Raw genomic sequence first — 16,690 nt, 5'->3', positions numbered from 1 at the left:
TTTGTTTTGTTTTTCAAGGTAGGGTCTCACTCTAGCCCAGGCTGACCTGGAATTCACTATGTAGTCTCAGTGTGGCCTCAAACTCATGGTGATCCTCCTACCTCTGCCTCCCAAGTGCTGGGATTAAAGATGTGTGCCACCATGCCCAGCTTAAATAAATTTTTCAAGGAGGGTTTTGTAGCCACAGCTGTGTGCGCAGTCAGGATTGACTCTGTGTTGTTTACCCCTCAAGTACCTCATGATCCAGCAGACGCCATTTGTGCGCCGTCAAGTCCGCAAACTTTTGCTCTTCATCTGTGGGTCAAAGGAGAAATACCGCCAGCTCCGAGATTTGCACACCTTGGACTCTCATGTGCGCGGGATCAAGAAGCTGCTGGAGGAGCAGGGCATCTTTCTCCGGGCCAGTGTGGTGACAGCCAGCTCTGGCTCTGCCTTGCAGTATGACACACTCATCAGCCTGGTGTGTACAAGGGCTGGGAGTGGGTACACGATGAGATTTAGCCAGGGAACAAACCACAGGGCTTTTAACTATTCAAGAATACTGTAACTGGAGAAGAGCTTGGGTGGATCACTGGCTTTGGAGGTGCTGTGCCTGGTGTGGATAGCGTTAAGGTTGGTGGCTTGAGCATCTCACCAGTCTCATTGGCTCATGTAGTAGAAAAGATCAGCTTGAAATTGATGCACCTCTGGTTTTTGTCCTTATTTACTAAAGGAGGGGGCTAGGGAGCTGGCTCAGTGGTTAATGGCATTTGCTTACAAAGCCGGCCAGCCCAGGTGTAATTCCCCAGTACCCACATAAAACTAGATGCACAAAGTGGAACATGTATCTGGAGTTCTTATGTGATGACTAGAGGCCCTGACACTCCCGTAAATACTCATTCTCTCTCTCACTTTCTCTCGTATTTTTTTTTAAATTTACTAAAGAAGGAATGGAGGGTAGAAAAATGAACACATTTCTGCCTAAAGAGAAGCTGTACCAGGCAATAAATGCAATCTTTTGCCTTTCAGCATCTCAAAAGTCAGGACTACCTGCTTTCTTCATTAATGTCCTTGTGATCCTTGTAGTACAGTGGGTGGCAGTTTCTCAGGGAGTGACCTATCTATCTGCTTTATTAAGTAGCCTGAAGCTTCCTTACAAACAAGCAAGCATCTTTGACCACTGAGCCATGTGTCTAACCCCCATCCTTATCAACAAGGGCCTTTGAAGGGTGCAGAGCTGAGACAGCTCCTGTGAGTGGCAGGCATGTATGGGCCTGCTGCCAGCTTCACCAGTCATCCCAGTGGACCCCTGCCTAGCATGGAAGATGAGCACTGCTTTGTGGTCCCAAGCTGGGGAGACAGATAAGCAACACAGTAGGTCTAGGTGTTTATCCGGGCTTTGTGGTGGCATTACTCATTTCCTGTGGCTGGTTTCTATTGCAGATGGAGCATTTAAAGGCCTGTGCAGAGATTGCTGCCCAGCGGACCATCAACTGGCAGAAGTTCTGCATCAAAGATGACTGTAAGCAGTCCTTCCTTGGGCTGCCGTTGTTCTTTCCTACAGGAACTGTCAGCAGTGGCCTGATCTGTGCCAAGCTCTGAGCTGGATGCTGGAGACAGTCCCATGAGCAAGGAGACTGAACTCTGCCTAGCAAAACTTAGAATGATGAGAGCTGGCTGTCAAAAACGGGGTACTACAGGACACAAGTGCAGAGTGATGAGGGTTGATTGTCAAACTGGGTTCTGGTGCAGCAGTTGAGTTTAGAGATGCCCTCACTCACAGGAGTAGGTGCTGCATGCAGTCTCTCTGTAGTGGGCTCCATTCCTTTGAGATCTTCCCACCTCTTCCTGGCAATACATAGCTGAGAGAACTTGGAGAAGAAAGCTGGTGGGAATAAGGCGGCCACCGCCATGTAGCCCAGTACTCCTATTTTGTGTGTAAGTAGTTCAGTCATCCCACAGCTGACGCCGCCTCTCTGCTCACAGCGGTCCTGTACTTCCTCCTGCAAGTGAGCTTCCTGGTGGATGAGGGGGTGTCCCCCGTGCTGCTGCAGCTGCTCTCCTGTGCTCTGTGTGGCAGCAAAGTACTTGCCGCCCTGGCTGCCTCCACGGGCTCCTCCAGTGCGGCATCCTCCTCGGCTCCTGTGGCTGCCAGCTCTGGACAGGCCACGACACAGTCCAAGTCCTCTACTAAAAAGAGCAAGAAAGAAGAAAAGGAAAAGGAGAAAGACAGTAAGAGTTGCCCTCTGTTCTTGGTGATCAGGTCAATGATGTGCATGCTTCTTGGAGCCCATGATTTAATTTCACATTCTAAAAGGTCCTTCTCCTGGTTTCTCCAAATACTGTCTCATCTCTACTTCTAGTCTGATTTTCAGTTGTGGTGAAAGGGACAAACAAACCCCTTCCCTCCCTTTAACCTTCCTGCTTTGCCCAGTCCTTGGAGACTCAAGATAGGTGATGGGCAGGTGGGGACTATGGCAGGGATTTGTGTTCCCCTGTTGTTTATGTGGTCAGCTTTGGACAGGGCTGGAGCAGCACCTACTACTAGTAAACTTTTGAGAGGACATTCCTCTGCTGTGCCTGCATTTGTTTAGCGCCAGGCTTCTTTGCCTCTGCTTTAAGGAGCTCTGGTTACCCTCAGGTAGGGCCGAACCATTTTTCCTTTGGTAAATAACTAAAAATGTTTTTGCAAGTTAGACATCCAGTAGGAATTTGTAGAAATGGTAGAGTCCCCTCCTTTCCACCTGGTCACATGCTGCTATGTCTTAAGTGACTTTTATCCCTCTGCCCTTCCCTGATCTTGCAGGTGAGAGCTCGGGCAGCCAGGAGGACCAGCTGTGCACAGCTCTTGTGAACCAGCTGAACAAATTTGCCGATAAGGAAACCTTGGTTCAGTTTCTGCGATGCTTCTTGTTGGAGTCCAATTCCTCCTCAGTGCGCTGGCAGGCCCACTGCCTGACACTACATATCTACAGGTAGATAGCACTGGGATCAGGCTGGCAAGTGTTATGGGTCTGTGTGTCTACAGGTAGTGTTGGCTCCGGTTGGCAGGTGGCATGGGTCTTCAAGCAGGATAACTGTGTAGCTCTGCATTGGCACTCAGGTCATGATGGTGTTTGGGCCAGCTGAGTCCACTGAGCATTAAAGATCTCCACGCTGATCAGGCTTGACTTGCTGTGAGCTACAGAAAGCTCAGTTTCTGCTCTGGAGTAAGATTGGATGGTGGGATCACTCACCTCCCAAGGATAGTAAACAGCTGTGCTATGTGTGCTAGGGTTGCTTGTCAGGAGTCACAAACTGTCCCATCTTGACCCATAGCTAAGGGACATATATGCAGCTGTGTTATACTTCCTGGGCTATGAGAATACTTAAGGGCTTCAGGGATTTTTGCTGCTGGCTGACTCAAGCTGTCATTTACTTACAGAAACTCCAGCAAATCTCAGCAGGAGCTCCTGCTGGATCTGATGTGGTCCATCTGGCCAGAACTCCCAGCTTATGGTCGTAAGGCTGCCCAGTTCGTGGATCTACTGGGATATTTCTCCTTGAAAACACCACAGACCGAGAAGAAGGTAACAGAGGCTAACTTACTGTTCTCAATCTTTTCTCTTTTGAGTGAAGAGCATTATGACAGCTGGAAAGGGTATTCATGTCTTCTGACTCCACAGTGAGATAACCCTCTTCATATTTCTGGATGCTTCCAACATGGGTAACCTGTGAACAGCACACACTGGTACATAGCTTAGGGGAGAGGAGTAGGGCAAGGAGGGGAAGGAAAAGCAGTGCTCCTGGTTTTGCTGATAGCCATAATGTGCCAAGAAATACTTCTGCAATGTGATGCGATGTGACACTGTAGTTACACCTTGATGTCTCCAAAAGAGTCACAGCTGTCTTTCTCCACAAGAGCTGAGGGCACTAAGCACTCTGGAGACTTCTACAGAGGCAGACTCCATTGAAGAACTGGGAATTAGGACAGCTTTGGTTGTGACTAGGATTGAGGTGTCCAGTATTTATAGCTTAAGTCCAGAGTTTCTGTGGTGGGACTTGGGCTTTAACCAACATATCTCTCCTGAATCTGTTTCAGCTGAAGGAATATTCTCAGAAGGCGGTGGAGATTCTGAGGACTCAGAACCACATTCTCACCAACCACCCCAACTCCAACATTTACAAGTGAGTTCTGCTTTGCTTCCTACTTTTTGAAGAGCAGTCATCATTTGGGGTAGCTATTTGCCTGTTGCTAGCTCTTGTATGGATCCAGAAGCTCTTTGGGTGCTGTAAGTCCAACTAATTGACCTTGGACTTCCTTCCCCTGTAAATTTGCCAGGCTCTAGCCTCTGGAAGGCACTCAAAATGTAATTGCCAAATTTAATTTGGTAAGCAGTAATATCAGAAAGCTTCAAGTTTCAAGGGCTTAAGTAAGAAAAAACAAGTTTACAAAACATGTCTTCCTTTTTAGCTTTTAAAATTTACTGTCTAGGGCTGGAGAAATGGCTTAGCAGTTAAGCACTTGCCTGTGAAGCCTAAGGACCCCTGTTCGAGGCTCGATTCCCCAGGACCCACGGTAGCCAGATGCACAAGGGGATGCACATGTCTGGAGTTCACTTGCTGTAGCTGGAAGCCCTGGCGTGCCCATTCTCTCTCTCTCTCTCTGTCTGCCTCTTTCTCTCTCTCTGTCTGTTGCTCTCAAAGAAATAAATAAAATTAAACCAAAAAAATTATAAAAGATTACTGTCTGGGGGCTGGAGGGATGCCTTAGTGGTTAAAGCATTTGCCTGCAAAGCCAAAGGACCCAGGTTCAATTCCTCAGGACCCACATTAGCCAGATGGACAAGGGGTACACATGTCTGGAGTTTGTGGCTGAAAGTCCTGGAGTGCCCATTTTCTCTCTCTCTCTCTCTCCCTCTTTCTCTGTCAAGTAAATAAATAAATAAAAATCAAATATTTTTTAAAAATTACCATTTGGACCAGGCGTGGTGGCTCACGTCTTTAATCCCAGCACTTAGGAGGCAGAGGTGGGAGAATTGCTACAAGTTCAAGGCCATTCTGAGACTACATAGTGAATTACAGATCAGCCTCAGCTGGAGCAAGACTCTAGCTCAAAAAAATAAAAAACTGGGCTGGAGAGATGGCTTAGCAGTTAAGCGCTTGCCTGTGAAGCCTAAGGACCCAGGTTTGAGGCTCGGTTCCCCAGGTCCCACGTTAGCCAGATGCACAAGGGGGCTCATGCGTCTGGAGTTCGTTTGCAGAGGCTGGAAGCCCTGGTGTGCCCATTCTCTCTCTCCCTCTATCTGTCTTTCTCTCTGTGTCTGTCTGTCTCAAATAAAAAAATAAATAAAAAAATAAAAGGTGTGAAGAAAAAGGAAAACATTTCTTTAGAAATAAAAATAAAAAACTACTATTTTGGAGCTGGAGAAATGGCTTAGAGGTTAAGATGTTTAACCAAAGGACCCAGGTTCGATTCCCCAGGACCCACATAAGCCAGATGCACAAGGTAGTGCCTGCATCTGGAGTTTGTTTGCAGTGGCAAGAGGTCCTGGCACATCCATTCTCTATCTGCGTTTTTCTCTCTAATAAATAAAATAAAATAAATATTTTTAAAAAGTACTATTTGGGCTGGAAATATGGCTCAGCAGTTAAAGACACTTGCTTGCAAAGTCTGATGGCCTGGGTTTGATTCTCCAGTACTCACATAAGCCAGATGCACAAAGTGGTTTTTGTGTTGAAGTTTGTTTGCAGTGTCAGGAGACCCTGGCACACTCATACTTACTCATTTTTCTTTATCTCTTTCTGTGTATCAAATAAATAAACAACTATTTGTTTGAGATGGGTTTTAGTGTCTTAGGCTGTCCTCAAACTTACTATGGAGCCAAGATTAAAAGTTTATAAAGAGAGTATGGTTTATTATTGTCTTGGCTTAGTAACAACCTTTAAAATTTTTTTATTTGCATGCACATTTGAGTGCATAGATATGCCAAGTCTTCTTGCCATTGAAAATGAACACCAAATGCATGTACCATTTTATGTGTCTGGCTTTATGTGGGTGGCTGGTATATTGAACCCTGGCCGGCAGGCTTTGCAGGCAAGTGTCTTTAACCACTAAGCCAATTCCCCAGCCCCAGTAGCAGCCTTTTATGTTTGTTTGTTTGAAGTAGGCTCTCACTGTACCCCAGACTGATTGATTCTGTAGCCCAGGCTGGCCTCAAACTCATAGTGATCCTCCTACCTCAACCTCCCAAGTGCTAGAATCAAAGGTGTGTACCACCATGCCCAGCTCAGTAGCAACTTTTAATTTTTTTTTTGGTTTTTTTAAGGTAGGGTCTCACCCTAGCCCAGGTTAACCTAGAATTTACTATGTAGTCTCAGGGTAGCCTCAAACTGACAGCAGTCTTCTGACCTCAGCCTCCTGAATGCTGGGATTAAAGGTGTCTGCACCATACCTGGTTAGTTCCAACTTTTATAAACCACCTTTATTGCGATATTATTTTTTTTCAAGGTAGGGTCTCACTCTGGTCCAGGTTGACCTGGAATTTACTATGTAGTGTCAGGGTGGCCTCGAACTCACGGTGATCCTCCTACCTCTGCTTCCCGAGTGCTGGGATTAAAGGCGTGCACCACCACGCCTGGCTCTTTATTGAGATATTATATACATACAATAACATGTAACTTTGGCTTGTCTGTGAGTCACATTTTAGCACCACTTAGTACTCTGCTAAACATGAGCTCAGGAGCAGGAAGTATGGTCATTGCTCTTCTCTTGTATCACTTATAGCCTGTTAGCTTTGCCAGCTGTCCTTGTATTTGGGGGATGTGGATGGTGACTTTGTCATGGTTTCTTTGTGAAGCTCAGTGTTTCCTAGAATGAGGGTTTCCTGATGCGGGACTGGTTTCTTCCATAGTACCCTGTCTGGCCTGGTGGAGTTTGATGGCTATTACCTGGAGAGTGATCCCTGCCTGGTGTGTAATAATCCCGAGGTGCCATTTTGTGTAAGTAACACTCTTGCGGGTCTCAGTGGCTTTACTGTTCCCCGAGATGGCTTATTAGTGCATAATTTTCCTCTCCAGCCTTGATCCCAAGTAGTGTAAATTCTTGCCTGTCACATTTACTACCTAGAGTAGATAGTCTATCCCATGGATGGAGGGACCGGAGTTACACTGAGAAACTTGGAAGAAGGCAATATGAACTAATACTACTCTTGTGTTTTTGTGTATCCTTATATCTAGTATATAAAGCTGTCTTCCATTAAAGTGGACACACGGTACACCACCACACAGCAGGTTGTGAAGCTCATTGGCAGTCATACCATCAGCAAAGTGACAGTGAAAATTGGGGATCTGAAGCGAACCAAGATGGTGCGGACTATCAATCTATATTATAACAACCGAACTGTGCAGGCCATTGTGGAGTTAAAGAACAAGTAAGGGCTTTTCAGACTGGGGGCAAGGTTGCAGGTTTGTGAGACTTCACATTTGTTTCTAGCCTTGAGTCCTACAAGGGCCGAAACAGCTGTCCCAGAGGGATTATATCCTCTTAGTCATCCCAGCCATGGCTAGGAGACAGAAGTGATGCCCAGGGCCTGAGGATATTGGCAGTGGTGATTAATATATTTAAATTTTTTTGTTTAGTTTTATTTATTTATTTGAGGGTGATAGAGAAAGACAGAGGGAGAGAGAGGGAGGGGGAAGGGGGAGGGAAGAAGAGAACGGGCACGCCAGGGCCTCAGCCACTGCAAATGAACTCCAGATGCATGTGCCCTTTTGTTCATCTGGCTAACGTGGGTCCTGGGGAATTGAGCCTCGAACCAGGGTCCTTAGGCTTCACAGGCAAGCGCTTGACCGCTAAGCCATCTCTCCAGCCCGATTGATATATTTGTGAACACATGTGTGTATGTGCACACCAGAGTCTCTTGCCACTGTAAATAAATGCCAGGTGCTTGTGCTGCTTTTTATGTCTAGCTGTATGTGGGCAGAGAATTGACCCTGCTCCAGAAAGCCTTGCAAGCAAGCATCTCTAACAGCTCTGTGTCATCTCCTTAGCCCCAGCAATGGTGACTTTAAATGAGCCACATGGTGCCAAGGGGGCTGTGAAAGCTCCTTACCAGCCTGTCCAGGGTAGGGGCAGTGGTGATGGGGCCTCCCGGTTCTCTTACTCATTTTAACTTCAGTAGGTCTGACCTTAGGGAAAGCCTTTATTGGGAAATTGTGTTTTTCATAGATAAAATGGCCATGCTTCTACATACAGAGTGGGAAGTATTTCTCCAGAGTTTTCCCAATTGCATGTAACTTCGATTTCTGCACACACTGCCCACTGTCCATGTTGAGTCTTTTAGTCCCTGTAACCCAGTGGGGTATTTTTTGTTTGTTTGTTTGTTTTGTTTTGTTTTTTGAGGCAAGATCTTGCTCTAGCCCAGGCTGACCTGGAATTCACTATGTAGTCTCAGGGTGGCCTTGAATGCACAGCCATCCTCCTACCTCTGCCCCCTGAGTGCTGGGATTAAAGGCGTTTGCCACCATGCCCGACAATAACCCAGTGTTTGTGTCAGGCATGTGTCAGACGGGCCCAAAGAGGCACTGGCTAGTTTATCATGTCAACATCCATAAAGACAGAGCTGTGCTGGCCTCAGGCGTTGCCATTGATGCAGTGTATCCATTGAGGCTTGTATGCTATTCTGCACACAGAGTGGAAATAGTTCCATTTCCCCAAAAGGCAGAAGACGGCTCCTACATCACATTACCCAGGAAGTCTTCTCTCTGAGATGTGGAGCTGGTAACCATTCACATAGGCCTTACCATCAATCAATTTGACTTTCTAGGTTTTTCCCCCCAACTTAATTTATTTATTTTAGGGGGCCCAGATAGTGAGAATGGGCATGCCGGGGCCTTCAGCTGCTGCACATAAACTCCAGACGCATGTGCAACCTTGTGCAGCTGGCTTACATGGGTCCTGAGGAATTGAACCTGGGTCCTTTGACTTCATATGCAAATACCTTAACCGCTAAGCCATCCCTCCAGCCCATTGATTTTCAAGTTTACCAAGTCGGCACAGCTGCTGGTAGACTGTATCAGTTTCCAGCTCTGCCGCTGGCTCTGTGGCCTTGAATAACTCACTTTACATCAGTTTTTATATCTGTAAAATGGAGATAAGTCCCCACTTTCCAGGCCTTTTGTTAAGTACTAACTGAATTAATATATGTGGTGAGCTGGGAACAGAACCTAGCACACAGTCAGTTGTACTGAAGCAGTGTTACTGGGACTGCCCTTAGTTAGCGCGGGCCTGACCTGGCACTGGTGTGAGTCACAGTCAGAGCCTCGGGTCTCTGCATGCTGAAGGCGGTGCTGCTGCTTTCTTGCAAGACAGCCCTCCAGATTAGAGGCTTGATGGTCAGCACACTTTTAGCGTGCTGTCTTCCTCCGACAAGAAGTTCTGTCATCTTTCTGAAGTCTCAGAATTTACCATAACAGTTAAAGCACTCCTGTGTCCTGTGCTTTTTTATAGAGGAAAACATAAAGAGAATGTTTGCTTTAGAGGACTAGGCATCTTAGAAAAATATACAGGCCACCATATCTGTCTGCTGTCACTGAGTGTCAGGTGAGAGGCTCAGGCCTTGTTGCCTGTAGCTGACACTGTTTCTCCTAGGCCGGCTCGCTGGCATAAAGCCAAGAAAGTTCAGCTGACTCCTGGGCAGACTGAGGCCAAGATCGATCTGCCACTGCCCATTGTGGCCTCCAACCTGATGATAGAGTTTGCAGACTTCTACGAGAACTACCAGGCCTCCACAGAGACCCTGCAGTGCCCACGCTGCAGTGCCTCTGTCCCTGCCAACCCAGGGGTCTGTGGCAACTGTGGAGAGAATGTATACCAGTGTCATAAGTGCAGGTAAGCTAGTGGTTATCTCCCAGGCCATGACTAAGCATGTTCCACACACCTTCGTCAAGCAGTCTCAGAGTGGGCAGGGTCAGCAACTGGTGCCCTTGTAGTTTAGAGGATCATGCGAATGGGTGGGCAGGAGCATGGAGGAGGCAAAGAGTGGAGTGGGTATGTTTTTGCTCTTGTCATAGAGTAACAGGCATGGAGTGGCTCATATCATTCTCACTTACAAGTTACTGTCTCTTCAGTAAGCCCTTTCATCATTTCTACCTTATAGATAGGTCACAGTCCTTCCTCAGTCATGCATATCCCAAACCTCTCCCATCCCTGACCTGAGCACTGTGGGTTCTTCAGGTCCATCAACTATGATGAAAAGGACCCCTTCCTCTGCAATGCTTGTGGCTTCTGTAAATATGCCCGCTTTGACTTCATGCTCTACGCCAAGCCTTGCTGTGCGGTGGATCCCATTGAGAATGAAGAAGACCGCAAGAAGGTAAGGCCACGTCTGGCCTAGACCCAGGGCCATGGCTTTGAGCTGAACTTTGGGCAGAGCTAGTGTAGTGCCCTAGTCATCTTAAACTCAACGTCAATGGGCCTCAGAACAAATGGGCAAATACCAAGCCCTGCTTTTGGCAGAAGATGACTGCCCTCCGGTTTGCAAAGGAATTTGTGAAGTGTTGGTTGATGCTGTGATGAGCACGTCAAAGAGCAGGTGGCTGGAGGCGCAGAAAGAGCCAGAAGATGGTGTGTGCTGTGTTTTTCCACAGACTGTGTTAGCTCAGGCTGTGGGCCTTCTTTCCTCATTAGCTTGTCCAGGGCTGGTTCTCCTCCCCACCCCATCCCCACCAGCACGGCTTGGTAGGTCTGAGTAGTAAAAGGCAGTGAAAACAGGGAACATACCGTGGTAACGGCAGAACATTTTGTTTTGTTTCACTCTGGTCCTGGCTGACCTGGAATTAACTCTGTCATCTCAGGGTGGCCTTGAACTCATGGCAATCCTCCTACCTCTGCCTCCCGAGTGCTGGGATTAAAGGCGTGCGTCACCACACCCGGCTAATTAGCCCAGGCTGTCCTCGAACTCCTGATCCTCCTGCCTCTGCCTCTTCAGCAAATTCCTACTGGCGTGCACCACCACCACCGGTGTTTTGTTCTATTTTTAACAATTATAATAATTGTTATTTTTTTTCTGTTTTCTGAGGTAGCGTCTCACTCTAGCTCAGGCTGACCTGGAATTCACTATGTAGTCTCAGGGTGGCCTCGAACTCACAGCAATCCTCCTACCTCTGCCTCCCAAGTGCTGGGATTAAAGGCATGCACCACCATGCCTGGCTTTATAAGTTATTTTTTGTATTTAGTTTAATTTATTTACCTGAGAGAGAGGCAGATAGAGTGTGGGCATGCCAGGTCTTCTAGCCACTGAAAATAAACTCCAGACGCATGTGTCATCTTGTACATCTGGCTTTATGTGGGTACTGCGTATGAAACCTGGGTCCTTTGACTTAGTAGGCAAGCAATTTGAAAGCCATCTCTCTAGCCCCTTTATTTTATTTTATTTTATTTTATTTATTTTTGTTTTGTTTTTTGAGATAAGCTCTCACTCTAGCCCAGGCTGTTCTCAGATTTATGATGATCCCCCTACTTCAGCCTCCTGAATGCTGGGATTATAGGTGTGAGCCAACGTGCCCTGCTCTCCAGCTGTACTTTTTAATATTGACATGATCTGACATATCTTACTTCTCGGATTTTATCGTGTGTCACAAAACATACTGTACATTATTAATAATGCACCACAGATTGTTTTAAACGTGGAGAATGGTTGAAACACTGTGCCTGACCTATAGGACATGTTTTTCATGAGATGGCCAGTGAGTAGGAGTACTCAGGAAAAGCCATCATGCAGCCAGTCTCCATGGAGGCGCCTGTTTCTTCTGGTCTAGGCTGTTTCCAACATCAACACACTTCTGGACAAAGCTGACCGGGTGTATCACCAGCTGATGGGACATCGGCCCCAGCTGGAGAACCTGCTCTGCAAAGTGAATGAGGCAGCTCCAGAAAAGCCCCAGGTAGACTTTGAACCAGAAGGGGCATTGCAAGAGGGCTTTGAGCTGGGGTCCGCAGCCTGCCCTGGGTGAGGTCATCCGGGGTAGGAGTCTGACACTTTGTCTTGGGATTGCAGGAGGACTCTGGGACAGCAGGGGGCATCAGCTCCACTTCAGCCAGTGTGAACCGCTACATCCTGCAGCTGGCTCAGGAGTACTGTGGAGACTGCAAGAATTCCTTTGATGAGCTGTCCAAAATCATCCAGGTAGGGTAGGGGAGAAGTCTGGATTTTTTTTTTTTCCTAGTATTTTTATTTGCAAGCAGAGAGAGACAGAGACAGAGGAGAATGAACACTCAAGGGCCTCTAGCCACTGCAGAAGAACTCCAGACACGTGTCACTTTGTGCATCTAGCTTTACTGGAGAATCGAGCTCAGGTTGTTAGGCTTTGTAGGCAAGCACCTTAACCACTGAGCTGTCTCTCCAGCCCTTAGGTGGGTTTTCTTTGGGTGTTTCCAGTACTTCCAAAGTAATCCTCTTGCTCCCGTCCAGCACTTCAGTTCTTGGAATGGTGTTTGCCCAAGGCCAGCTGGTGAGGCAGGCAGAGTAGCTGCACCAAATGGTCTCTCTCACATTGTGGTTTCTGCCACTTGTCAAAGAGCCGAGTTTGTGCTGAAAAAAACAGAACAGTGGTGGTAAAGTATTAACACAGAACCATTTTCTCGGCCATTAACGATTGTTGTCTGGTTAGAGAGATTACTGTCGTTTGTGTGTGTGCGTGCACACACGCACGCTTTTTTGAGGTAGGGTCTCGCACTAGCCCAGGCTGACCTGGCATTCACTATGTAGTGTCAGGGTGTCCTGTAACTCATGACAATACTCAAATCTCTGTCCGCCCCCACCCCCAGTGCTAGGATTAAAGGCATGTGCCACCACACCTGGCAGAGAAGCGATTATTGCCTTTTTAAAACATGGGAGCCAAGATTCTCTTTCATTGTCTTCTTGTGTGCCATGTTTGCAGGCTAGAGGGTCAGGCACCCCACCTTCCCTCGGTCAGCCAAGGGGGCCACATGTTCCTCTAATCTTTTAACCAGACCTCCACAGGAGGTACTGGCTGCAGACAGTGGGACCTCAGGAGAAGAGCAGCCAGTTGACCTACCTGCCTAAGTCATTGGTGTGTTGTTTTTGCGGGTTTACAACCCTCCGCTCTGTAAGTGACAATGTTGAGTTAATGCTGTTCAGTTAAGAGCATGAACTGGGGTCAGCGTCTGATTTCAGATTCTACTCCTGACTTTGGTCAAGCCAACTATTCTGAGATTCACCTTCCTCCTCAGTAAACTGAGAATAAAGTACTGAGAATTGTGAAGGATATATAATGTATATAAAGTTACTCACAGTGAAATAAATTTTCCTTTTTTTTTATTTTAATTGCCAACTTCTTTTTTGTCTTTTTGATTCTTAGAAAGTTTTCGCTTCACGAAAGGAGCTATTGGAATATGATCTACAGCAAAGGGAAGCAGCCACTAAGTCATCCCGGACCTCTGTGCAGCCCACATTCACTGCCAGCCAGTACCGCGCCTTATCTGTCCTAGGCTGTGGCCACACCTCCTCCACCAAGTGCTATGGCTGTGCCTCAGCTGTCACAGAGCACTGTATTACATTACTCCGGGCCCTGGCTACCAATCCGGCCCTTAGGCACATCCTCGTCTCCCAGGGCCTCATCAGGGAACTCTTTGATTACAATCTGCGCCGCGGGGCTGCAGCCATGCGTGAGGAGGTCCGCCAGCTCATGTGCCTTCTGACTCGGTCAGTGCCTACTCCTGATTATGGATCTGTATTTCCTCTTGACCATGGGGGTGGGCAGCAGTGATGCTGGGAGCATTAGAGGGTGCAGAGCTGTGTTATTTTATTTTTTTAAAACATACATTTATTTATTTATGAATGAGAGAGAAAGAGAATGGGTGCTCCAGGGCTTCCAGCCACTGCAAACAAACTTCAGATGCATGTGTCACCTTGTGCATCCGACTTACATGGGGCCTGGGGATCTGAACCAGGGTCCTTTGGCTTTGTAGGCAAGTGCCTTAATTTCTTAAGCCCTCTCTCCAGCCCTGTGCTTTTGACTGCCAACTAGGTTAGCTGGCTTATTGCAGAAAACAAAGGAGGATTCCCCAGAGTAGGGGCATGAAGGTGGCCAGCATTGGAACCCAGGTTTATGTATTGGTGGTTCCAGAACCATCCTGAGGCTTGGTGTGGAAGGATAAGACTCACATGGAAGAACAGTGGAGTCTAGCAGTCCAGGGATGAGAGCTTAGATTCTGGGTCAGAACAGACCAGATTCAGGAGTTGGTATTTGTAGCATGTGCCTCAGACAAATGACTCAGTTTCTCTGGACCTATGTGCTCACAGTTATATGAAGTATCTTAAAGGCTTGTGGTGAGGGTGGGTAATAATTCAGTAAACAGTGATTCACATTACTGAATATTTAATAGGTACCAGCTGTTGCACCTTGAGTTTCATGTGGATTACTTACTATGTGGCAGAAATTCTGGAACATGTTAGGCACTTGGTAACTTTTACCTGCTGCATTATTTCCCTCATTTAACAAGCATTTATTGAGCATCTGTTGAATGCCAGGCACTATTGTGCACTTCATTGTTACAGTAGTCAATGAATGAAGGCCCTGCCATCATGTGGCCTGCATGGGGCAGGTTGCAGGAACAATGACAAATACATTGGGAAACAAGGCCGTGGAGATGAAGAAGTGCTGGTGACCCAATTGTGGGGGCTTGTTATTGGGGGAATATGCTTGAGGGATCTGAGGTGTCAACCTTGAACAGAGACCTGCGTGAAGCAAGGCATTGAACCCTGCCAGCACCTCAGGCTGAAGATTACACATGGAGAAAGCAGCTCGTAGAGGCTGCGTGTGAGGAGCGGGGAGTAGCAGAGGCCTGTGCGCTTGGTGGAGATGGGGCTGCAGGCGACGGTGAACGGGAGAGAGAGAGGCTAGAGGCTGGGAAGGGTCTGATCCTGTGGGTCTTATAGGGCAACTGAGGATTTGGATTTCATTCTACGTATGTTAGGAAACAAGGGTGACATGATCCAGTGTATGTTTTTGTGTTGACTAACAATGGAGACCTTATTTAGAAGTGGGGTATTGGGTGGGAAGCAACATGAAGCAATTGGAGAAGATAAGTGTTGTGACTCACACTGACAGTAGACTCAAGTTTTGGAGACTGGCACATCAGCAGCTCTTGGGATGACACCCAGATGGTAGTGCTGTTCTCTCAAGTTAGGGAAAGTGGTTGTGGTAGGTTCCTTCCCATCACAGAAACAGGGATTTGTGAGGTGAAAGGTCTGTTCTCACACCTGGGCCAGGTAGCCTGCGCCATTGCTTCATGTTCTCTGATCTCTTCAAGTGGATGGTGTGGCACAGCTAGTTGTGAATAACAGTAGTCAATTCTTTGCTTCTCCAGAGACAACCCAGAAGCCACCCAGCAAATGAATGACCTGATCATTGGCAAAGTTTCGACAGCTCTGAAGGGCCATTGGGCCAATCCTGACTTGGTGAGCCTGCCAGTGGAGATGACCTGTCCTTGTGGTCATTCTCTATTCCCAGCCTCTTCCTTTCCAGGACTCTGTTGATTCCTTAGGAGGGTGGAGGTGGTGTGTTTGGAGGGCTCATGTCCATGGTAGAGCCTGTCGTTCTATCTTCATGTCCCCTTGTCTTGATGGGCCACCCATCCTGGAATTGGAGCTTGGACCCGGCCCAGTCTTCTTGACTTAATACCCTTCTGTGATCTTCCAGGCAAGTGGCCTTCAGTATGAGATGCTGCTGCTGACAGATTCCATCTCCAAGGAGGATAGCTGCTGGGAGCTGCGGCTACGCTGTGGTGAGCTTGGGGTGGGGTGGTGTGGTGTGGTGTGGCTTTCCTGAGATCAGCAAAGAGGCTGTAAGGTGCAGTCTTGGCACCTGGGAGCGAGGTTGAAGAGTACACTTGGGCAACCTTGATGGGGCAGGTGGCTTGTGTCTGGTGATTGTGACTCTGCCTTCCTGACCGTCCCTAGCACTCAGCCTTTTCCTCATGGCTGTGAACATCAAGACGCCAGTGGTTGTTGAGAACATCACCCTCATGTGCCTGCGGATCCTGCAGAAGCTGATTAAACCACCTGCCCCAACAAGCAAGAAGAATAAGGTACTGTGTCTGCCTCCCCAAGGTCAGCTCAGTGACGGGGGTGGGGGCTCCAGGCTGCCTTTGAATTAGTTCAGCAGAGATGGGTGGGGTGGGATTTTAAAAAATATATTTTATGTATTTATTTGAGAACGAGGCAGAAAGACAGAATGGACATACCAGGTCCCCTAGCCACTGTACACGAACTCCAGATGCATGTGCCACCTTGTGCATCTGGTTTATGTGGGAACTTGGGAATCAAACCTGGGTCCTTAGGCTTTGCAGACAAGCATCTTAACTGCTAAGCCATCTCTCTAGCCCTGGGATGGGATTTTCAAGAAGGAAGTTTAGTAATAGAAACATGCCAATATAAAAGCCCAGAGCAAAGCAAAGCTCTTGTAAAAGATACACAAATGACCTGTGACTCCCAGAAAGCATTGTATCCTTCCTGCCTCTGCATATGCTCCATCAGGCCGTGATGGAAATCTGAGGACTTGGGCAAGTTACTAATCTCCCTCGGTTTTCGCTTCTATAAAAGCTAAGACAGACTCCACGTTGCAGTGTTGTAAAAAAAAGAAAAGATTTAATGAGTTCCTTGAATCTAAGGACTGTTTTAGTCATATCTTTATAGCTATACCTTTG

The 16,690-nt window shown here is 47.4% G+C and overlaps 1 protein-coding gene across 1 annotated transcript in view; it reads left to right on the top strand.

Moving 5' to 3' along the window:
• The window catches only part of Ubr4 (ubiquitin protein ligase E3 component n-recognin 4), a 107,438-nt gene that overhangs the window by 57,484 nt on the left and 33,264 nt on the right, over window positions 1-16,690 (top strand). Inside the window, exons 48-63 of the mRNA XM_045149409.1 lie at window positions 233-460; window positions 1,423-1,501; window positions 1,966-2,211; window positions 2,786-2,954; window positions 3,404-3,548; window positions 4,061-4,146; window positions 6,873-6,960; window positions 7,198-7,391; window positions 9,611-9,850; window positions 10,196-10,334; window positions 11,779-11,904; window positions 12,018-12,146; window positions 13,342-13,685; window positions 15,353-15,443; window positions 15,685-15,769; window positions 15,945-16,072. Of these exons, the coding sequence (XP_045005344.1) occupies window positions 233-460; window positions 1,423-1,501; window positions 1,966-2,211; window positions 2,786-2,954; window positions 3,404-3,548; window positions 4,061-4,146; window positions 6,873-6,960; window positions 7,198-7,391; window positions 9,611-9,850; window positions 10,196-10,334; window positions 11,779-11,904; window positions 12,018-12,146; window positions 13,342-13,685; window positions 15,353-15,443; window positions 15,685-15,769; window positions 15,945-16,072 (2,517 nt within the window). The remainder of the gene's footprint in view (window positions 1-232; window positions 461-1,422; window positions 1,502-1,965; window positions 2,212-2,785; window positions 2,955-3,403; window positions 3,549-4,060; window positions 4,147-6,872; window positions 6,961-7,197; window positions 7,392-9,610; window positions 9,851-10,195; window positions 10,335-11,778; window positions 11,905-12,017; window positions 12,147-13,341; window positions 13,686-15,352; window positions 15,444-15,684; window positions 15,770-15,944; window positions 16,073-16,690) is intronic.

The sequence above is a fragment of the Jaculus jaculus genome, chromosome 5, assembly GCF_020740685.1.
Source record: "Jaculus jaculus isolate mJacJac1 chromosome 5, mJacJac1.mat.Y.cur, whole genome shotgun sequence".
In the NCBI taxonomy this organism is placed as follows: Eukaryota; Metazoa; Chordata; class Mammalia; order Rodentia; family Dipodidae; genus Jaculus; species Jaculus jaculus.
This window is presented reverse-complemented; position numbering and strand designations above follow the sequence as displayed.